Source organism: Telmatherina bonti (genome assembly GCF_933228915.1).
Source record: "Telmatherina bonti genome assembly, chromosome: 15".
Classification (NCBI taxonomy): Eukaryota; Metazoa; Chordata; class Actinopteri; order Atheriniformes; family Telmatherinidae; genus Telmatherina; species Telmatherina bonti.
Window position 1 is genome coordinate 29,653,301 of NC_136613.1, and position 24,302 is coordinate 29,677,602.

A 24,302-nucleotide genomic window follows, 5' to 3' on the forward strand; every position below is an offset into this window, starting at 1 on the left:
CATGATTAAACAACTCCAAGGAATAGTCACACTGGACCAGTTTGGTCCACCTTATCCCTATAGAGTCCAATGTGACATATTTGACATATTTACACTTTCTTAGACACTTTCCGTCACTTTATGGTAAAAACTTTGCTTAAAATCCTGTTGAACGCAATATGATATCGGTCTACTGCCCCCCCCCCCCCCCCCCCCCACACACACACACACACACCAATAAGCAATAGACTACACTAAGATAATTTTTGAATGTATCACATGGTAATAAATGGTAAATATCCATGTATTTTGTTAAAGGGCCAAATAAGGGCATAATATAAAAACTAAGATTACACTTTAATTGCCATTTTTTGTGGGTTGGGCTTATAAGAGTTAAAAGGATTCTGCTCTATGGTGATTTCTGGAACACCACCATCAGCAAACAGTTGTGTCTGTGTAACGTGGTTGAGGCAGTTTGTTCTGCTTGAGTGAAGTCTCAGACTGAAAGCAAACCAAATCAAAGGAGGGTGCGAAATATTTCAGAATCCCCCACATAATCAAACTAATCAGGATTTTTAACTGAATTCTCCTACTAATCTCCATTAGAGCAAAAGCGACTTCATTCTACTTACTTTGAAAGGGAAAAATCTTTTTCATCCCAACCGAGTCATTGAAGTGAACCCTTTTAATCTTAGGGTGCATTAACTTCAGTATAGTCCACTAGACTTGGTACGACTGGGGACTCAGCTCAGTTGTAAGTGGGTGTATCTATGCAGATCGAGATCAGGTTCAGACTGCACTTTAGTCAAACGAGCCAAACCATTAGAATAATATATCCCCATTCTCACCAAAGGTGGTGCTGCACTAGTATTTAGCAAAAGAGAGAACAAAACCTGGGAGAAGAAGAAGTACCATGTGTTCCTTCTATAAACATGGAGATCAACTTATTGCTGTTTTTGTTGTTTTTTGGGGGGTTTTTTTTGTCTTATGAAAATATACTGCAGAAATACACTGAAATATTGGGCGCAGTATGAACAACAGACGATGCAGAGGACTCTTAATGCCATTGCTATGTATTTACCATAGACTGTATATAAAGAGATGGACGGAGCCTCTGTGACGTGACCCATAGGTTTCTGAAGAGCTGAATTGAAGCCCGGTGGGCGGTTTGTACCATCGCCATGTTGGCAGCGTCATGCGCGTCGTCTCGCCCGGAAAATACAAATATGGGCAAAGAGGTGGAGCTGAGAGGGGAGCAGTGAGCGTCATGATTGACATCGAGTGAACTCCGAGCTTTCTGTAGCTAAAAGCTAACCGAGCTAACCCAGAGATAACAGGAGCTAACCAGCTAACAGAGGTTAGCGGGCTAAAGCTAAGTCACGTTGTTAACCGGCTAAAAACCGCAGTTGTTCTACGTTCTTCTTACTTGAAGCCGGAGATTGGTACCTGTCAATCAAAAGGACACGCCCTTAAAGTTCCAAGCAAAATAAGACTTTTTAGTGTTAAAAAAACTAAGACGACAATGATTTTGTTTAGTGTCATTTAAGCAGTGGTGAAATCATACTCATTCCAACAGACAAAAATTGCTATCTACATAATGTGATTTCCAGAAAAGTTAAATGACAACCTTAAAGTTTCTGTGCTGTGCTGCCTTCTCAAGCAGTCGATATTTACTCAAAAGGAAGAAGCTTAACTTCCTACTTTTGGTGTTGCTGTATAGCCTTTAAAAACATTAATACTATTTTATTAGTCATCCACTAAGGGGTGGATATAGTCTCAGCATGCTTGTTTGCCACTGTTTGCCCAGTTTCTGAGTAATATTTTCTTCTCTAACCATGTAACAAAAACAGAAAAAAAAAATCTCAGCTCCAAGAAAATGTTGCAAGATCATGCAGCAGAAGAGGTGAAAGAACTTTGCATAAGAACCTGACCAGTAAATCACCCCTTGTTATCTTTCCTCTTGCCACAAACGCACGTCTGGTGAAGAAGTCAGGCTGTTGTGCCCAACTGCTTGTGCAACGACAGAGAGGAAAGCCATAACGTTCCCCTTTATACAGCTGTGGTCAGCTCTTTGACAGCAGAAGGAACAGAAATAGTCAAGACCCATAATGATAAAAAAAAAAATAAAAAAAAAGAGTCTTTTTCAGCATGACTCAACCTCAGACTGTGTCTCTTTGGCTACCATTTAAATGGCTTTTTTTTTCATGCTGTTCTAGATTTCTTACGTGTAGGAGTTTATTTTTCGTCTTTATCAATGCCACCTTTGCAAAGTATATGCACCGCACGGGGGCACATTTGCAGGATGCTTCCTGCATGCTCTCACTGGTTTTAATTTTTTCTCTTGCATTTTTGAGACGGTCTCCATGCCAACCCACCCAAGGAAATGCACAAGGGCGTGACGCATTGTATTAAATGGCATTAGCACAAGGCTATCTTGGCAGCCATACAAGATTACTTTAGAAGAATTAGCAGCTGTGGCAGGGCTGTGGGCAAATTGTTTTCCCTTGAAAGTTCATTGAAATGATCCTTTCAATCTCAAGTATTTTTCCCTGGAAATAAATGTTAGACAAAGAAGAAAACAAACAATCAAAAATCTGACCGGCTGAAGTGTTCTGGCCAAAATGGAAAGCAGCTAAGTGAGAAGTGATAACAATTTAAGCTGATTTGGACATAAAGAAGGTAAAGAAGCTTCAGAACCATGAACATAAAAACTGAAGAAACAAAACATACTAACCCAGATGCTTCCTCTAGTTCACTGTTTCTCAAATGGGGGCATGCGTAATGCCCCCATTTGATGAAATGAAGGCATTCCAAGGGGTACGTGAATTTTTAAAAAAAATATACACCTTCTTATGTTTTCTTTAAAACATCTTTAAAAGAAAATAACATAAATATTATATAAATATTTAATATATATCAATAAATGTTAGTGTACATTCAAAAACTGAATTTACAATTAGACTTACACAATTTCATTCCTCCCAAAATCCCACATCCGACCCATTACGAGCCAAATCCTATCCGTCAGTCACTGTTGCCTTGACAACGCAAACTATAGAGTCCTGGTTCAAGCATTGTACAGATGTGAAAAACAATAGCAATTGTTTTGCACGGTTGAAGTTTAATAAACCAAACACAAATGAGGAATGGCTGTATTTCATGTTTTTTTTTCTTAACCCAAAAGTACTTTGCAGTGGTTAGGGGGTACTTGGCTTAAAAGATATTTTACAAGGGCTACCGTGTTGCAAAGAGGTTGAGAACTGCTGTTCTAGTTTATAGTTTCCTGTTTTGTCAAACTCATCCATCAACACCTGTTAAGAAAGTGTTTATGGCCCTACAGGTATTCAACACAGCGGGAACAGCACGTACAGTCAGTACAAGTCTTTTGTTTTTGGATGGAGAGAAGGAACAAGTTTCTGGATCCAGGTTTATAGTTCAGGCACACAAGACGGGAATTCAATGACAGTAGCTTCGTGTCTGGGATCGAGTCTGTAGGTGGATAAAAATGCCTTCCAAACGAAGCGCAAAACTGATACAAAACTTCAAAGTGTTTGATGGAGGAAAGTATTCAGAGCGTATTGCAAAGATGACAATATTACAGTCTTATAATGACCTAAAGATATTTATAAAATACATGATTTAGTATTTAAAAAGAAAAAATAATTCTGAAATTCTGAAATTAAAAAGTTTCGACTTCAGTATTTCTCCGCCAAAGACGTTATGTTTTCACCGTGTTTACCTGTGTGTTTGTGTTCAAGATAACTTAAAAAGTTATGCACGCATTTTTTTTTTTTCAATTTTAGGGACTTGTTGGAAATGTGAAAAAGAAGAACTGTATTAATTTTGGTGGTGATCCGGATCACCGTTTGGAGCCAGGAATTTTTTTTAAAGGATTCTTGAACATTGTGCTTGGCGGATGTTTGTGCTCTCGAAGAGCTTTTCTAGTCCTTTAAATATATTTGGACATAAAAGAGATCATGTCTTCACTTTTAACACACCTAGCTCAGTTTACATGACCTAAAATACCTTTATCTATATTTTCCTGTCCATTCTCTTTCAGAGTATGTTCGTACATAATGATGTAGCTTTAAAACATTTGTTCTTTGAAATGAAATTAAATAAAAATGACTTTATTCAATTTTAAATACTTTGCTGAACATCTCACCCATGGCCTGTGCATTAGTTGTTACTAAATGTAAAGGCTTTACTTTCCTGCTACTGCATGTTGGCACATTTTCTTTTGTTTCCTGTTCGTATTGAGGGTTATTGTTTTTATCTTTTTACCTGAAAACATTGTTCCGGCCTGGTTCAAAGACTGCAACCAAAAAGGGAGGGAGGCACAAAGTTGTTTTTGTTACAAAAGTAAACTTTATTAAAGAAACATAGGTAAAATAGAAACTTCTCCAAAACAAGACCAACAAAGCAACCTAAACTAAAGCAAAACCGAAGTGCCACACCTGCACAAACCCAGGGTGATCTCCCAGCTCAAGCCTCATGGACACCCTGAGCTTAGACTCGGTGGAGCTCTTAAAGGGTGGCAGAGCACACCGGGACCAGGTCTAGTTCATGCCACTGATTTGGAAGGCACCTGCAAACACGCAACAGAAAGTAAAACAGATAAACAAAGACAAAACTGTTGTGGGGTCGTCATAATATAGAAAAGACAGAAGTGACAAGATGCTTTGTATGTGGACAGATAATAAAACAGGAAATAAATTAGATCTATCTGTCTTCCTGCAAAAATAATTCAATCATTATTCTAACCTCTTAATCCGATGAGGGGTCGGAGGGAAGCTGGAGCCTATCCCAGTAGTCTTTGGGCGAAAGGCAGGGTACACCCTGGACAGCGCGCCAGTCCATCGCAGGGCCACACAGAGACAAACAACCACTCATGCTCACACTCACTCTTATGGGCAATTTAGAGTAACCAATTACCTAACGCACATATCTTTGGACCATGGGAGGAAGCTGGTGTACCAGGAGAGAACCCACGCATACATAGAGAGATCATGCAAACTCCACACAGAAAGACCACTGCCTTGCCCCAGCCCAGGAATCAACCAGTGATCTTGCTGTGAAGTCACACACTCTCAAAAATAGAGGTACAAGATAAGGACATTTCTGTACCTATAGGTACATTTTAAGGAAATGCTCTCTCAAAAGTACAATACTGGTCAGATGCTGCAAACTAAGTGAATGGCTGGTCAGTATTTTGAGTTTTTGAAGATTATTTCTAGATTAAAGATAAGATAATATTGCTAAGTGGAATGGACCAGGCCTAATGCTTAGGAAAACATAAAAATCATAACTTGATAAGGTTAGGTTGAACTTGATATGGTACAAAAATAGAGCAGAACTGAAGGGTACAGAAATGTCTCTCAAAAGAGTACAACCCCAGCGACAAGCATTTGTACCTTTTTAGGTACAAGCTGGTACCTCTATTTTTGTGTGCAGTGCTAACCACTATTCCACTGTGCAGCCCTAGGTATAAATCATACCACAATATTAGCAAAAATGTGGAAATTCACATTGAAGACATTTTTAAAGAGATTGTTAGCAAATCCTATGAATTGGAGTATCTCCAGTACCAATTCCTGGGGAACACCCTTGGTTAATGGACATAATAATACCTCTTGCCTGCATGCAGGGAGAATTAAAAACTGGATATTTCTAAATATTATCCTTCTTCTTGGCATTTTATCCTAATTTTATAATCACGAACCACATCAAATCTACTAAATAAATGTTCAGGCGTCAGATCTACACACACCTGTGGGATCCGGAGTAATTATTTACTAAATACAGATGAGTTAAATTCAGCAGTAAACATACTCTTAACTGCAGTGTATTAATTCACAGTCCAACAGGGATGGTGGAGTTTCCTGCCAACAAAAGTAATGTGTTCCATCTGTGTGTTGTTTTGGAGTCTGTGTGCAGTGTAAGGTTCTGCCTCAGATCAAAGAAAGTCTCTTTAACCTAACCCGACAATATATCAAACTCAGGGGGATTGGATTTATCACTTCAAAAGGCTTTAAGAAAAACTCATATATGCCTGCATTTTAAAACTATGTACATGCAAGCCTGTGCTCTTAATGATGCCCACAGGACCATATAGAAAAATTAGTCGTAGGTGTCACTGACATGCCAATAAAAGTTAGTATAATTGCAGCACCATGCTGTAATTACACTAATTACTTTTTGACCACAAAAAGTGGAGGTCTGTACTTTTTGACCCTTTAAAACCGAAAGCAATGATTTTGCACACAATGTCTCATATCTTTGTATTGTTTCTTTACACAACAGAATAAGAGAGACGGCTTTTTATTCCTGCACTGCAGTGATGGCTCTAACATTATAACTTTCAGCTGGAATTACTTCAAAGAAACTTCTTTGTGCAGAGCCTGAACCTTTTGTATTCTTATTTGATGATCTGTTTACAGCTTCTACTTCCTGCTCATCTTCTCACTTGTGGAACAATCTGTCGGGGGATATGGGATGACTAGGCACTGGCTAAAAAGGGGGTTGGTGCTTAATTTGCAAGGTCACCTTCTTTTTCATTGGGGGAAGGGAAACTAATAATCTCTTTAGTGAGGTTCCTTCTGATTTTTTTCTCTTTTTGGTGTTTTTCCCACAGCCAACCAGTTCTCAGGATTGTGAAACACCTCTCGTCTGTAACATCTGTGTCAAAGGTCCTAAAATACAGATCCTGTCATAAAACCCCCATGTTTGTGTCATGTAGGTAACCCCAACACCCCACCGTAGGGTTACAGTTGGAACAGACTGCACGTGGGACACACAAAAGGAGCCGTATCTTATAGGGAGGAGGGGTACAGAGTTGCCATGGAAACCGATGGCCCTACCCCCGGAGCAGATGGTGGTGGTTGGGGTAACGGGGGCTGGGTGTCATGACGGCGGGACCCAGAGATGATTATCTGTCCCAGGTTTCTCTACTGAAACAACAGCTTCTCTGTGTCTCCTTAACAAAACAGGTGGCTCGATGCTGCGGTTTGAACTGCTGAAGCTATTTCATACCGACATGACTGCAACAGTTGCGACACTTTACATGCAACTTCAAGAGTCAATGATTACTTTAATCTTCATAATTACAATGGAGAATTTTATTTTGTTAACCCTACTGAGGCCCTGCGATGGACTGGCGAGCTGTCAAGGGTGTACCCTGGCTTTCGCCTGAAGACGGCTGGGTTAGGCTCCAGCTTCCACCCAACCCTTTGTTGGACTAAGCGGTTAGGATAATGAATTAATGAATAACGAGCTTAAGGAATGTGTTAGTAACATTACCTGTACTGGTTTAGCTCAAGTTGATGTCTTTTCCAGTTTGCAGTGTTTCTAATTCAAAGAATCCATTTTGAAATCATACAAAGTCCTCCTGGTGTTATAGCAGTATTTTAAGGATTTGATATAGAGTATCTCCATTATATTTGGCTAAATAGGTGATATTACTATACAACAAGATGAACTTTTCAACAGATATTATAACTAGTTGTACCAAAAAATAAAAACAGGAAAAAGCATATATTGATTTAAATTTTCTTTTTCTCCATTTAGAATTTTAAAAAATAAATTAAAAAACCATCATAAGCCAAATGAAAAATCTATTAAGAGGCCACTATAAATTAAATGTTTTTTTTTTTTTGTTTGTTTGTTTTTTGGTCAAACAGCAAAAATGGGAGAAATTATTGTTAATCAAAATGGATGATAGTTGGCTGCCAGGAAAAGTTTCACTACAGCAGTAATAAAGAATTTTATTTTGTTTATGGTGATATGAAGGTTACTTGAAGATCAGAAGACATTAACAAAGAGAAGATATTAATTATATTCCATATAACTTCATACTTGTTTGTGTATTTGAACACACAATTGTATTCATATATCTTGTTCAAGGATAACTTCCAGACAACATGTCTCAAATATAACTGCATATGATAAGTTGTTTGGTTGGCTGGTTGTTTTTTGTTTGGAGGACAAATCTAAATGCACAAAATATCTTTTGGGCTCTTTTTAAAAAAAAAAACAACAAAAAAAAAACTATCTATTGGGGAGAGTAGGCCTGAAAAAGAAGATCAAAGTTCCTACTTTTTGCCTTTATTTCAGTCAATAAAAAATCCATTCAGAGTATAAAGCAAAGGCCTTTACACTCACTTATATGTTACTTAATGTGGGTTTATCTGGTATTATCAGGCTGTACTTCATGTCCAACCAGTACATGAAGCAACATGTCCTAAAGTTCGAGAGAAGCAACTGTCATTCCTCAGATTGAATATACTCAAGGCTGTGGATGAATGCTCCTGATAGTCTCAGTCTGACTGGAGATTGCAACACTTTCCCTATCTTTCTTGTACATTTCCCAAATCAATAAACTGGACCTTGTGAATAATGTGTTTCTGTCTTTGCCAAATATGACGCTGCATCAAGACTTACTGAACTTATGACAAAGAAGAAAACTTACTAAACGCTTACTAAACCATTAGTTATTGCAAGACAACATTTGTTTCCACCACATCAGAGCAAAACAGTAGCCTTATCAAATCCCAGCAGTGTTGGCTTGATCACATTTCCATCAGCAGTTATATGCTGTTTTTCTGCATCTGACCGTCAGACATTTTTCCTGGGTTATCATCCTACATGTGCTTCTATTTGTACTGTGTTACCAATAATGGCCTGCATTGTATCCACCACCCTTTGTGTGTGTGTGTGTGTGTGTGTGTGTGTGTGTGTGTGCGTGTGTGTGTTTCTGGCATTTAGTTTACTTGAAGCGGATGCAGACCTATGTTTGCAGGTAGGCCAGATTTAGTTTATTCGACTTTCCAGGTAAACAAACTAGGATTTTAATCAAAAGGGCTGATGTGAAAACATCTTAAAAGATGGCCATTAAGGGTGTATTCGCATCATTAGTCCGCTGGACTCGGTCCGATTGGGACAGAGGACAAGACCCATGTGAAGAAAAAAACTCTGTTTCCTCCATAAACATCACAAAATTTTTGTTGGTTTTTTAAAAAAAAATTTTTTTTTTTTTGTCTAATGCAAGTATACTGCAGAAAAACACTGCAACACTGGTGCAGTGTAAACAACAGACGAGGCAGAGGACTCTTTACGCAATTACTGTGCATTTACCCACAATGCAACACTGTGCCAAATGCAGAACAGGACATTTTTTGTTGTCTCTTTCCTGTATTTGGTCTTGTTGGTGGACCGAATCCGTTTCCATGATTTGAATCAGAATTGATTTGGCACATTTGTGTTTCATCAAACAAAGCGAACTTTACGAGCAAATGGACAAAGATTCTGCTCAGAAAGGCTGATGTGAATGTGCCCTAAAAAGAGGAGGAAAAGAAACCTTTAACAGCACAGGAAGATAGTTGTTAATCATGGCTTCTACTGTTCGTACAGCTACTAGCACCCCTCCCATTTTCAGTGTTAAAGCAACTTCATATGAGAAACATTGTAACTTGGGAGTCAATAAAAAATATTGTATAAATGATTGAGCTATAAAAATTAGAATATGTCTTCTGAACCCAAAAAGAAAAAGAAAACAAAAAGACAAAAGTTCAGGAAAATACTTTTCAAGTTTACAAAAAAAAGTCTTGATGTTTCTCCAGTGATAAGCAAATTGTATGGGAGTATCAACTCCCATGTTCTTAGGTATCTCTACCTACTGTAATTAGCACTCAAGCTTTCTCCGTCTGGTTCAGAAGTCTAACCCTAACCCATATAAACTTCCAAACTCCATTTGTCTCCCAGTTAACTACGTATCAAAGCTATGCCACAATACAGAAAAGAAGAAACGCTCTTGTTCGCCCTGTTAACACCCCTGTAGGTTTTTTCATCAGCCAACTCCTCTGGTGATGTCAGCATGACTGTGCCAAAAAGTTGTAAATGTTTTAAAGACTTGGCAACCAAACCTACAAGTCCTGAGTGAGCTTTGACAACCAGAAGTTATGGGCTGAGTAAAACTGCTGCGATCACCATTGATTCAGCATGTACAGCACCTCTTCTCTGGATGACAGGAAGAATGGGACAATAAATCACCGCAGGAGCAGGAGCCCGCAGAGGAGGAGAAGATTTGTGTCCTTCAAGCCACAAGAGTGGAAAGTAAATGCTGAACTTCAGTATCACCAGAGTGGAATGATCTGAATTTAGATTCATCATGTTCAGGGTTTTTATGTTCTGGCCACTGAACTTTTCTTCCCTTTTTGGTTTTGTTTGGTGTTAATCTACGTCCAGTTGAAGGACTAATGTGAGGCATGCGTTTGGCAAGGAGTTGTTTTTACACTCCTGTGGGTAGCTTGTAGGATTTTGTAATGGACATGTGTTTATTCCATCTGGCCCTGCCCTCTCATGTCTGAGTGGTGATGTCATAAAAAAAAAAAAGGTTTTGCAGATCTCACAGCTTCTTCTTACACCATCTCTCTGGGCCGAAACGAGACTTCTGGGAGAATAAACGTGTGGGCAGGACGAATCACTAACTGTCCTCGTGACCAGAATCATTCCCTCAAATAAAACTATGACTACAATTAAAAGCCAAATATTTACTGTTAAGTTTGTCAGTGAAGAAATAGTTCCTTTAAGAACATGACAAGTTACTGACTTCACATGCATTCACTTGAATCACAGGTTTGAGATGCCACACGACACCAAACAAAGAAAATACAAAATGATCTGTCACTTTAATTGGTAATTCAACACAGCCCAGGATGTTGTGGTTTATCCTCACCACTGTGTTTCTTCATAAATGGAAATATAGTGTTAAGAGGCAAACCTAATTAAATGCAAATGTTTCATCTCATTCTCCGGACTACAACAGAAATCAGCCTGAATTTACTTATTCCATCCTCTGTTTAACATGTTTGTCTTAGACACTAACCCTTTGTTGGGAAAGGGTGTGATTGGGTCATTTGTGAATGACAAAGATGACCTAGAGAGAGGCTCATCATTGCAGCCATATGCCAGAACTAAGCTGTGAAAGGGGCTTTTGATGAGAGTTGGTCTATTGATTTTCCTTTTGTTCTGACAATTAAGCCATTATTCTACATCTGCCCAATGCTTTCAGTTGTTTACATCTTCCTGAGTACGTCCTCTCTTACCTGGACTGCCATTGTTGTGTTTCAAGGCGCAACAGCAGAGGGTGGGAAGAGGAGTAAGCGGACCGTGCAGAAATGCCAAAGAAAAGGCAGATTCAGCTCTCTCATGTATGGAACAGGTACAGCTGTTTTAGGTAGGGCTGGGAAATGCTTGCTTTTAACAAGGCACACACACTCGTATCATGGCTGCCAAGCGTTCCTAGTGTTCATTTGGCACGGCTGCTCACATTGATGTGAGATAATGTGTTATGTGCACGAGTTGCAGTATTTTAGTGCCAGTGGCACTCATGCAAACAAGGGCATGACAAAATCAAAGGTAAACAATGTTAGATAGTTTTGAAGGGTGCCTCTCGGACCATGTGGTGACCTCCAGTATTGAGTGTTGCCATATGCCACTTCCAGTTCATACTTCCATGTGTTTTTCACATGCCTTTGTTGTTAGGTCAGTTCATCCACTAGTAGGCATGCTGACTCCACAGTTTACTTCTGGGTTTTGACATCCGTTTCAGAAAGTGGCTGGTATTGGAATGCACCACAGTAAAGTTGTTTGCAATCGCCAAACACACTCACACGGCCTTTCCTCAAAAGCTTTTGTCGTCTCAACAGTTGCTGTTCTCACTGCCGTCTTCATCTTTCTGTTCCTCCTTTGGTTTGCTCGTTCCAATGGTCCCATGGTCTCATGGTTTTTAGTGGTATTGCTCTGTTTGCTGTGTCAAGTGACGGATTGGCAAACTCTACCAATCAAAACAAACACACACACAAACAATACAAGAGACAGATAAAAGGGCCATCTGCATATCTGTCGTCTGTGTCAACCATGGTAATTGTGCAAAACTGTGGAAAAAATGTTGCTAATAGGCTACACACCTATTGAACCCTATCATACTTTTTCCATTGAGATTGTTCAACAACCAACTTTCTCCTCAGTTTGTCACAAATGCACACTTGTATTAATCTGGCAATGATAAGACAAGGTTTGTGTTTTGGACTCAAGGCTTGAACGGCTTGAGGTGAGCATCTGTTGGGGAGTCGTACACTTTTATATCTGAGTGTTAGGTGTCTAGTACAGCTAGAAAATGCAAAAACAATGTAAATTTTCAAATGAACAACAAAAAATACCAATTTTTAGCTCAGTAAATGACATGTAAAGCAAGTTGCTAGAAAACCTCATCAATTGTAGATAAGGACATGGGTTTCTTGGCTTTTGTTGGTGGGGGTGTATATAATGTTAAAAGTACAAAACTGAGGAGAAATAATTAACATTTGCTCAAACTTAGGTCCACCACAATGAATGTGAATGTTCTTCAAACTGAATAAAGCTCTTAATCATACTTCTGTTGCTTTGAATGTGGACACATTTGTATGTATCCATGTGTTTAAGGTACTCCCACCCCCACCCTGCTGCAGATGGTCATTCTTGTTGTGCTGTCTTAAGGATTGAATAGAATGACTAACTGTGTATTTCTAAAGTTAAAGTTTAAAAGAAAAATGAACTAAATACATCCCCTGATAAAGAGTTGACAACAAATATGAGGTTTAGACCATGCAAACAGGGACAATCAGACTTCTAGATGATGGTTTAAAACTTCTTTATGGTCTGTCTAGCCTGCAGAGAGGCTTTTGTGTGACGCGTGACAAAAACATTCTGCTAATAGAGGGTCTGGCTTTGTTCTTTTACACTCATGTTGGAGCATGTCGACAGATGGACAGAGTTCTTAGGGTCTGAACCTTCTGAGACAAAATTATACCTCTAGATGAAGGTCCTGCCGGCTGTGTGAAATACCTTTCTATTAGACTGAAAAGAAATAGGGGGTGTGGGGGGTAAAGTGGCAACATTTTCTCCAAATTGCACACATATTTAAGGGTTTGTTATTACCAAATTGAATGTCGACATCATCAGCAGCAGCACTCAAATTTGACACCAAACAGCAGCTAAAAAACCCTTTTAGGACATTGAAAGGCAAATATAGCCGAACTACTACCGCTGAAATCCAGTGTTTGTCATGGTTAGATGGAAACATTGTTCACTCTGGAGGTTTGACTGACTGTAAAATTATTTCAGGCAGCTCAAATTCAAACAGAACCAATAAAAAGGAAACCTGAAAATTTACACTCATGCAGTCAAATGAATGGAGCCTGTGTTAGTGTAGGAACAGCTCCTTTGGTTCCCCTTTACTGTAATCCCAATAATGATGTACATCGACATCTTTATTGTCTGGTAAACAAAAGCATTCCTGTTGAACAAAACGTCATAATGCCTTTGCACAATCATTAGCTACTTTTCCACCATATTAACTTTTAAAAAGAAACAATCAATCTGCTGGAACAGAACCACAGACATTTTCATCAGTAACTGTTTTCTTAATAGTTTTCCTCACTAATTACTACTCATGTAAATACAATTAAAAAGGGATATTAACTTTCTAATGTTCACTGTTAAACATGATTTATTTAATTTTTTCTTTATTATCAGTGATAGTAAACAATGCTGGGGGTATTTCAGTACAACATAATTTGATACATTTCTGTGTGGAGTTTGCATGTTCTCCCCGTGTATGCGTGGGTTCTCTCCGGGTACTCCAGCATCCTCCCACCATCCAAAGACATGCATGTTAGGTTAATTGGTTACTCGAAATTGCCCATAGGAGTGAGTGTGAGCGTGAGTGGTTGTCTGTCTCTGTGTGGCCCTGCGATGGACTGGCGAGCTGTCCAGGGTGTACCCTGCCTGTCGCCCAAAGCCAGCTGGGATAGGCTCCAGCTTCCCCGCGACCCTGAATTGGATTAAGCACTTCAGAAAATGAATGAATGAATAATTTGTTACACCACATATACACCAGGATAGTCAGGGGGACTTGTTCCGATGGGGGGGATTCTGAAAAATTTCACACCTTGGTTTGGTTTGCATTGCTTTCACAATGCATTTTACTCAGGCAGACCAAACCTTCTGGACATCATGATAAAGTTACAACTGCTGCTTGGTAGGCGGCAGTTTTTTCCAAAAGGATTGCTGATAAACAAGAAAAAGACAAAATTCCATTTCATTGATTGGCCGTGACTAAAAATAAGTTGTACAGATGTAAATAATGAGGCAATAATACGTTTATGCAGTCTGTAGGTGTCTGATTTTACTGCATGCTAATGTGTATTTACAATAATCCAAATGGACTCTACTCAGTGAAATCCAGTCTGTAAACGCAGATCAATCAGACCAACCAGTGAGAAGGCACTACTAGCCCTGCTAGATCCTCCACCAGAAGCGAGGGGGACTTTTATCTTGTTCTTGAGGTCCTGAGAAGAAAGTGACATAATTTTGTTCTTGTGGACAACACTTCGAGCTGGGGGAACCTTTTTCTTGTTGGGCTCCGAGAAGTATTGCGTAATTGGTTTGACTTTAGAGGTGGGCGTGGTCAACACAGAAAAGCATGAAGCGGAAAGCCGCTTCCGCATTTTTGCTGATGCAGGTCAAACGGATTGTTTTAAATGAACAGCTGATCAGGCCGTGAGAATTTTGTATGCAAAACCTGCGCTGCCGCAGACAAACTTTCCCATAAAATATGAAACAACTGGTTTCATTGCACATAATAGCAGATATCGCCGCCCGCAGTGATCCTTCCCCTGTTGCAGACGAAGCTCCTTGTGGAGTATAAATGCACCAGACTAAAAAGATTTTTTTTTCTTTTTTGTCGGAGAACAAAGTTCTCACTTCTCGTGAAAGATGTAACAAGCTTAAGACTGAGATTGCTTCTTTATTATAGGTGTAATGCACTGCATCACATCTGAACGACATCTAACCAGTATCGCAGCTACTTTTCTAAAAGAAAACAATCTATCCTTTTTTAGACTCCCATCAGGTTTGCTTTTGGGAAACTATAAGATGCAATACATACAGAATGTAGAAAAAATGTCATTATAGAGAGTCTGTTCAGGTCCTTCACTGCAGTGGACCTGAAGTAGCCTCTGACTGAAGAGCATCATGCTGCATTTCCAGTGAAGCTTGCTGTCCAGCTGAACACCCAGCTATTCAGAGATTTCTACTTCTTCCTCCATGTTAGTTGAAGAAGTCTTCTCTTCTAAAAACCCACAGAGGTGATTATTCCAACACTGTGCCACCAAAAGTTATCCAGTTCTCTGTTTTCTCTCTGTCCATCAGTGACACGCCCTGCAACCGCAGTCATCTGAGTGTTCCTGCTGACGGTCTGTCCAGTTTTGAGTCATGCTGAAAGTCTTGGGCACACACAGTAAGAAGAAATAGTGAGCATATACTCCCTTTGGCGCGCATGCAGCCTGAAAAGGGACAAAAATAACATCTCAGTGAAATTCAGATTGTCCGTGGGTAATTAGATTTTCTCAGCTGCAGAGCTCAAATTCAAGTTAGGAAAGCAGCTGTACGCCAAATAGAGAAAATGATATAATTTCTTTTTAATACTGATGTAATGTTATCCAGTGTGATTCTGATGATAACGCCTATGATTCCACCGTACTTCAGTCACAAAGCTGCACTTTTTTTTACCCTGCAACAATGAGATCATGTCGTACTGTTCTTTGAGCTACACAGTTCATGAAAACTATATAAATAAAGATAGACTGAAACTACAAACTGCCTTTTTTCCTTTTGTTGTAGCCTTCTGTTGTATTCCAAATAAACCTAAGAATAATGGAAGCAGATATTCTGTTTTTAGAACATTGAACTCATTTATTAGTTTTGCTCAGACGAACCCAACAGAGGTCAGATCATTTCACATACAATATATGAAGGTGTGATGAAACCTCTGGTGATCATTTAGCTATTTGCTTTTTACTGACCCATATCCCATTATTTAAACCCATCAGCAATGTCATAAGTTGGCAGGTCATGTGAAATTTCCTGTTTCATCACACCCAAAATGTGCAAGATCAACTTTGTTTGACAAATGAAATAGATGTTAAATACAGAGGAAAAATGGAAGGGTTCATTTTTTCTCTAGGGTGTAAGAAAAGATTGTGAAATGAACAAATGCTTCAGAAGCGGATGTCTAATAGTTCTTTAAGCTTTATGCTCAATTACAGCGATGCCTGAACTCTTTATACCAGATCCACACAGCACTTTACCAATCAGGAATCAACTCAAACTATCATGAAGTCACACCACCGTCTCAGAGTCTTAGTCTGCAGATAATGCAGTTTTTAAAAATGGGCCAGCAAATATAGTCCTAGTGTCGAGTTCACCAAATTCTTCTAGTGTCAGCTTACTTTGCTTAGTTTAGGTTGTTTTCCATTCAGTTTGCATAAAATGGCTATGATTCCCAGATGTTTTTGTTTGTTTGTTTTTTAGCTTGGAATGAATTATTCAGAGTTAAATAATTCCAAATTAAAGTATTCTCCTTCGGGTTTAGATGGAAATAGCAATTCCGAGTTGAGGTTTCCATGGACAACATGTTTATTCATCTTTACTTAATTCTGCATTAGATGGGTGGTTTGGGAAGGTTTCTGATTGGACAGAGCAGACGTACTTACGTGCTGGACATAAACAAACTCTACTTCCTGCTACTTGTCTTTTCAGCCATGGAAAACTTAGACCAAAAAAGCCATTTTTTGTCTAAGTTTGATTATAATTTATAGCAATAGCTTAATAGGAGCATACTAATTCACTTTTCTCAGCTTAGTAGAAGAAGGAGATAAAATACAGGAGACGGGAGGCAAGAAAGGCCACATGATATATACCCGTCATTGGGACAGGACAAGATAATGAGCATGTGAAGAAGGACATTAACTTAGAGCGTATACATTAAAATGGAAACAAACCAGTCATTTTCTTTAGAATTAAGTTAAGTTTGGATGTCAGTTTCATTCAGAATTAGGTGTCAACTTGATCATTTATATTCTCTTTAAAGCGGATTTATCTTATCTGAATGAAAGAGGAATTAAAACTCTTGTTAAAGCACATTGGTCTGAATGTTTTGTGAACGCATGAATCTGTTTGACTGCTTTGTAAGAATAATTTCTGTACTTTTCATAATATATAACCACACTACGTTAATGGTTTCCAAACTTTCCGGTTGTAATTTTGTATAAACCTAAGTGGATTTTTTTTATTTTTTTTTTATTACTGAAGCAAATCTGAAGTAAACAAATAGAAAAACATGTTTCTTCTAGCCCCTATAAAACTAATGAGACAGGTTGTGTAGTGAATCCTGGAGAGGACAAATTATTTATAGTTCAAATTTGCCATAAGACGTAGTTTCCATAACAGGACCAACTTTAATGAAGACATATTTGGAAATTACTTTTATTTGTAGAAATATGTGGGGTATCATCAAGACTGGGAGGACGCTGGTCAGTCAGAAACAGCTGGAAATTTGAACGAGTTCAATTTAAACCAGGTCCGATGTGGTTTTTTGTTGTTGTTGCTGTTCTCAATCTCAGTGTGCATCACCTTTTCTTTAAAACAGGCAAAAACACTTTTGTCGAATGTATGATCTTTTTTGTACATTAATTAATTTTTCTCAGCTTTGACTATTTCTCTTCACACTATTATTCACCTGAAGAATATGAATAAAAACAGCAGTGTAGTCCTGGGATTTTTAATAATAAATAACTGTATAACTGCAGAAACTGTTGTTAAGCTCCCTCTATATATATTTCAGAGTTTATCTGGATCTTCTTGTGATTTGTGAGGCTTCTGACCAAAGTGCTGTAAATCCTGGATGTTTGATGGGGTGTAACTTCGTCTGGGAACATGACGCTTAATTTTGTGTGTGTGTGACTCACAAAATATTGCTCATCTCCATGACAGATTTCACAGAATAACAGCAGCAGATGTACAGCAGCATTCTGATCTAATTATTTCTAAGAAGTTTTTGATTCATGGACATATTATTTGATTTTAAGGAGATAAACTCCAAAATGAATTGATCAGATCAAAGCTATTTTAAAGTGCTCTTTTCTTACGTCATGTGTAGTCACAAGGAGAGGATGTGGTGTTTTGGCCCACTGAACTGAGTGTAAACGACTAAACTTTGCAGATGATTACTTTGTGAGCAAACTTACACTCATCAGCTGACTAACGCAAAGGTTTTCTGTCAAGTGAAACACTCATTCTTCCATCTATGCATGTAGAAGTTTTAAGCCTGGAAATAAAAAAAAAAAGTGGGGGCAGTGGTTGCTGATACAAACACAGTAACAGATTTATTGTAACAGCTGTGTCTTCTTCCAGAAGAATTTCCCAGTTCTCTTCAGTCAGGAAAGAAAACAGCTGTTAGGTTTTATACGGTAGGATCGAGACTTGGCTGTACAAAGAGCCATAAAAGCAGCATCCAAAGTTTGACTGTGTTTTGTTTTCAGTGGACTTAACTCCTCGTTGTTGAGTTTTCACTCCCAATCAAACACAGCATCACTGTGCAACTTGGAAAATATTAACAATGTGAAAACTTTATTCGACAGTCAGATGAAATCTCATGCATGTTGGATCATTTAGGAGCTGAAATGCTGCTTAGGTTTAGTGTTGTAGGAACTTAAAGCTGGGGTAGGTAATGTTGGGAAGCTAGCAAGATGTGAAAGGAACACCCTGTCTTGGCTCCTCCCCCTCTGGTTTTGTTCCTTGCATGATCCAAGGTTTTTTTTCTTGCCTCCGCCAAGGAGCTTATGTTTTTACCGGCATTTAGCTGTTTGTGTTCAAGATAACTCAAAAAGTTATGGACAGATTTGAATTAAATTTTCGCAAGTTGTTGGAAATGTGAAAAGGAAGAACTGATTTAATTTTAGTGATGATCCGGATCACTGTTTGGATCCAGGAATTTTTTAAATGCCGTGGCGGGGATTTCTGAGTGCTTTTCTAGTTCGCAGCTTTTTCCATCAACAATTTTCTCTTTCTCGGCTGTTTAGCGGGAGGAGGCAAATAAACCGACCCGGGTCGGGGGAATCCTTCCTGGATTTTCTCAGCCATGATGAAGATCACAAAATATAAGAATTGAACAACTTTAATTTGGTTTGAACGTTTTGATTGGTCAGAGTTTTTACAGATTTACAGTAAACTGAGGGGGCTAACTATATTTCTTATTGTTCGTGATTTAAAAATGTACAGACTACTATCAGGATGAGGATCGACTTCACCCAGAGTAAAATAAAAAAAATCTCTGAGCAAGATTACCCCAGCTTTTAGCTTGCATAAAAATCTACACGTGATGGTTTCTAAAGTTTTTTAAGCTATTTTTAGCATAAAATGTTGAATGTCACAACCATTTTAAACGGATAAGAGGTCATTAGGTGGTGCTTATCTTTAACAATGCTTCTTATGAATCCTTAGAGGGGAAGGGGAGGCCAGTCACCACCCCTCTCCTCAGTCTTCCAGCTGGTGTCCTCCCTCCTCTGGCTAAGCCAACAACAGGCTTTTATGCTGCTTCTCTGGCTGGCTGGTTTTGTCTTGCAGCTCACTCCTTTGTCTCCTTATCTTTTGAGGAGACACCCCCAATCTCTGCTGACACAGCAGTGTTGCTCACATTTCTCCCAGATATCATGCTCCAGTTGGTGACACTTCATCTTATTTCTCATAAGTTTTTCTCAGCAGCCTATCTCATGAAACGGTTGCTTCCACCATAAGAGGATTTTCTTTCTGTAACAGCTGTGGCTGTGGTTCACTCTCTGCTCCTCTTTGGTTAAAGTGAATGCTTTAGTTTGACAGGATGTCTGCTCCACTTCTCTTTCTCTGCAGCGTCAGCACCATGCTATTGTGGCAACTCCTGTCTGACCTCATGTCCAAGTAGTCCAACTAAGTTGGCAAGAATATTTTCATTTAAATGTGCTCCAGTGGGTCTTTCCACTGGACAAGTTTGTTCACATATAGGCTTAAACCTACTTCTGGCTTAATGTCCCCTTTAAAAGACAAACAAACAAAGAAAACATGTCAGTGCAACTAGGAACTGAAAACTTTTCTCAGTGATAACACTCCTTACTACTTTTTTGTGAAAATGCAGGATATTTGCTGCCATGCCAGGCAACCTTAAGGTGCTCAGAGAACTAGGAGTTACATAAGAAATAGCGCGAGGCTCTGACAAAGCCAGCTGTTATTTGTTTCTGAAGCGAGCAGCCTGCATGCCTGTGCCTCCTAAGTGTCTTCATGCATAAGTTTCTATGTGTGCCTCTGTTTTTTTTAAACTTGTGAGGTTCAAAACTTTATTTTATGTTTATTTTTAGACTTAAGTTACAGTTATAGTTAAGTTACCGCAAGACATTCACTTGTGTTGGTTAGCTTTTTAATTTAAGAACTCTGTGTTTTTTTTTACTGTGTATGTGTGTGTGTGTGTGTGTGTGTGTGTGTGTGTGTGTGTGTGTGTGTGTGTGTGTGTGTGTGTGTGTGTGTGCTGAAGACTGGAAATCAGAGTTGCGGTGTCTTGTTTTGCAAGGCGATGCTCAAGTTATTATGCAGTGACAAAGAAATTGGTGTAACATGCAACACTGACAACATCATCTCAACAATGAAGGAGTAACAAAAAGAGGGTAAATGTCAAAACAGAAGCCTCCTGTTAGAAAAGATAGTCTGTAGAAAGCTGTTAAGTTTGAGAGCATTGAATAGAAACTGCAGAGTCACCTACTGACTGCTGACATACTTGGCAAAAGGACATTTATTCATTAAATAAATGCTTCCACTCTGAGCTCCAAGTTACTGAAGTGAATTCACTGCGAACTGCAGTCAATGTCTTTTATCCTCCGTTGACCTGGAGGAGGTTTCCATGTCAACGAATGAATGTTGGTCTTTCTCTGAAACATAATTAGTTTCTCTTTGTTTTCTGGAATAACAAAATGTGACCTGCTGGGATTTATTGAATCCAATTAATCAATTGTTAACAGATATTTTTGTTCTTCTGTCAGGACTGTATTATAAAATGTAACTGTAATTGATCCCAGGCATATGGAATATTTTCAGTCCGTAAAACAAATATGTCCTTTGACTCGTCTATTTGATGTGCCTTTTCACCAGTTTGTTGACTTACATAAACTGCCCTGCCAAGCCGGATAGTCTTTTACTGAGCAATGCCTTCATTGTTTTCCTGAGGGTGTATTACACGTTTTCAGACTTAACACGCTCAACTTTGGGCGCAGCAAACAGTGTCACTCCTCCCTTAGATTAGTTTTGCAACAGTCACGTGGAAGCTACAGTTGTTTTCTAGATACCTGAGACATATCAGATGTACCTTTTAGATGAGCCATTGGTCAAAGACAGAAATCTGTATAACTTTTTTTTCCCCATAAAAATGAAATTATAAAAGCAGAAAATAGAGTCACAAAATTTTAAGAATGCAGAAAGTTTCTTGTACCACTGGGATTTTTACTTGTGAACAAACACTGGCTCCATGGCAACCAGATCTGAGCAAAACAAAACAAAAATGAATGACAGCCATTGGCGTACTTACAAAATTAACTCAGAAACGACAGAAGTTAATGAAACTTATAAAATCTGAACTCCCCTGTCTGCCTTAGAGAAAAATTGGTTTTAATCCATTTTTGCACTATATTACACTTTAACCAAATGGATATAAACACATTGGCCATTTTGGATCCACCCCATGGCTATGGAGCAGGAGATAAGACAAGAGTCAAGATCAGACTTGTCACTTATCGGCTGGAGAGCTCACAGTATGGTAAGATGTAAGGTGGAGCAAATGTCCCGTAGTTTGTCGTTAAACTACAAAAAAAAAGATAAATTAATGAAGAGTACACCTGTGTTTATTTTAGGTTTCTGTTTTTTGTTTGTTTGTTTTGTTTTGTTGGGTTTTTTTTTTTTTTTTAAATCAGATTTTCCAGATTTTTTGGAATTACCATACTAGGTACTTTGCATAGACTGGCCGTGGCAGTGGCCAGTTGTTGACTGGCCTAAAGGTCGGAGGTTTGAGTCCCCCACAATGCAGCCCTGTGGGGCGCAAGCCAGTATTGTCTGCGATTCGGTCCAATAAATGCAGGGGTGGCGTCACAAAGGGCATCTGGCATAAAACATGTACCAATGTAGACGTGCAAATGCAGATTCTTTACCGGATCGGTAGGTGGGAGCAGGGGATTCGCTGTGGTGACCTACTGAGAAAGGAACAAAGTCGAAAGGGGAGGAGGAAACTTGGTACTTTGCATTCACACTTTCTGGATTTTTGAAAATAACGTACATGTAACTATGCACATGACAATCATCTGAACTAGCCTAGGACAGTCCACAAGAGTGACCAGGGAGAGCACAAACCAACCCTAAATTCTAAATGAAGACTTAGAGTGAATTCACATCATGATAGTCCGCTAGACTCGGTACGACTGGGGACTCGACTCAGCTGTAGGGGGGTGTATCCCTTCAGACCGAGATCATGTTCACGCTGCACTTTGGTCAAACGCGCCAAACCTTTACCATGATATATCCCCATTCACCCCAAAGGTGGCGCTGCACTAGTATTTAGCAAAATAGAGGACAAGACCCACATGAAGAAGAAAACTGTGTTGCGAGTTAAACTTGGAGACAAAACTATGGCTGTTTTGGGTTTTTTATTTTGTCTTATTCAAGTATACTGCAGAAATACACTGCAACAATGGACGCAGTATGAACAACAGATGAGGCAGAGGAGTCTTAACGCCATCGCTATGTATTTAACCACAATGCAATGCAATCCTTTTTTTGTAGTCCGCTTCCTGTATTTGGTCTGCTTGAAATGGGCCGAGAGCTGCATATGTAGTCAAACCAAGTCCGCTTCTTTGGTCCAAATCCAAATTCGTTTGTCGCACTCACAGCTCCCCAAACGCGGCGGACTTTCCGAGCAAACAGGCTAAGGTTTGAATTAAAAGTGTCATGATTTGGGTTTCTCCCTTTGCTTTGTTTTCAGGGTCCCTGTTTTATTTTGTAGTTTTCCTGTTTAGTTCCCTCGGTTCTTGTTTAGCTTCATTGATTTCCTGTTATTGAGTTCACCTGGTTTCATTTTGTTAATTACTTCACCTGTCTCATTGTGTTCTGTGTATTTATACCCCCCAGTTTTTGTCTTGTGTTGCTGGTTCATTTGTTGGTTTTGGCCTTCACTTGGTTATGGATTAAAATGATGTCTGATTTCTGCATACCGGCTTCCCAACTCCTGCATTTGGGTCCACATCCCTACAGCCACCGTGACATAATGAACCAGCCACCCAGGACCCAGCATAAGCAGAAACCACCAGAGACCATGACAGGTGACAAACTGGTGGGTATTTTGTTTGGGCCTGGACCAGTTCCTGAGCTGGTGGAGAGGGAAGTCCGGTCGCGGTTCTGGGGGACCAGACTGGCTATCAAGCCACCAGCTCTACGGTCCACGTCTCCGGCGCTGCAGGCTCCCACGCCAGCGCCCAGAACCCGTCCGGCGCTGCAGGATCCCACGCCAGCGCCCAGGTCCACGTCTCCGGCGCTGCAGGCTCCCACGCCAGCGCCCAGAACCCGTCCGGCGCTGCAGGCTCCCACGCCAGCGCCCAGGTCCACGTCTCCGGCGCTGCAGGCTCCCACGCTAGCGCCCAGAGCTCGTCCACCTCTCTTGCTCCATGTTCCCGAGGGGGTCCTAGGACGGGACGCTCCTCCCTTGCTCCATGTTCCCGAGGGGGTCCCAGGACGGGACGCTCCTCCCTTGACCCATGTTCCCGAGGGGGTCCCAGGTTGGGACGCTCCTCCTCTGTCCCGAGTTCCTGAGGGGGTCCCAGGTTGGGACGCTCCTCCTCTGTCCCGAGTTCCCGAGGGGGTCCCAGGTTGGGACGCTCCTCTTTTGTCCCGAGTTCCCGAGGGGGTCCCAGGTTGGGACGCTCCTCCTCTGTCCCGAGTTCCCGAGGGGGTCCCAGGTTGGGATTCTCCTCCACTGGCCTCAACGCCCGACGAGGAGGTCGCTCCTCCTCCACCGGCCCCAGCGCCAGCCCCTGTGTCCGGCGAGGAGGTCGCTCCTCCTCCCCCGTCTCCAGTGTCCGGCGAGGAGGTCGCTCCTTCTCCCCCGTCTCCAGTGTCCGGCGAGGTGGTCGCTCCTCCCCCCCCGTCTCCAGTGTCCGGCGAGGAGGTCGCTCCTTCTCCTCCGTCTCCAGTGTCCGGCGAGGAGGTCGCTCCTTCTCCTCCGTCTCCAGTGTCCGGCAAGGAGGTCGCTCCTTCTCCTCCGTCTCCAGTGTCCGGCGAGGGGGTCGCTCCTTCTCCTCCATCTCCAGTGTCCGGCGAGGAGGTCGCTCCTTCTCCCCCGTCCAGTGTCCGGCGAGGAGGTCGCTCCTTCTCCCCCGTCTCCA

General features: G+C 40.4%; 1 protein-coding gene across 1 annotated transcript in view; it reads left to right on the forward strand.

Moving 5' to 3' along the window:
* Positions 1-2,760: 2,760 nt before the first annotated feature.
* Positions 2,761-24,302, forward strand: part of cxcr2 (chemokine (C-X-C motif) receptor 2) — a gene marked incomplete at both ends in the record, with an annotated part of 35,646 nt that continues 14,104 nt past the window's right edge. Inside the window, 2 exons of the mRNA XM_079254766.1 lie at positions 2,761-2,796; positions 6,719-6,865. Of these exons, the coding sequence (XP_079110892.1) occupies positions 2,761-2,796; positions 6,719-6,865 (183 nt within the window). The remainder of the gene's footprint in view (positions 2,797-6,718; positions 6,866-24,302) is intronic.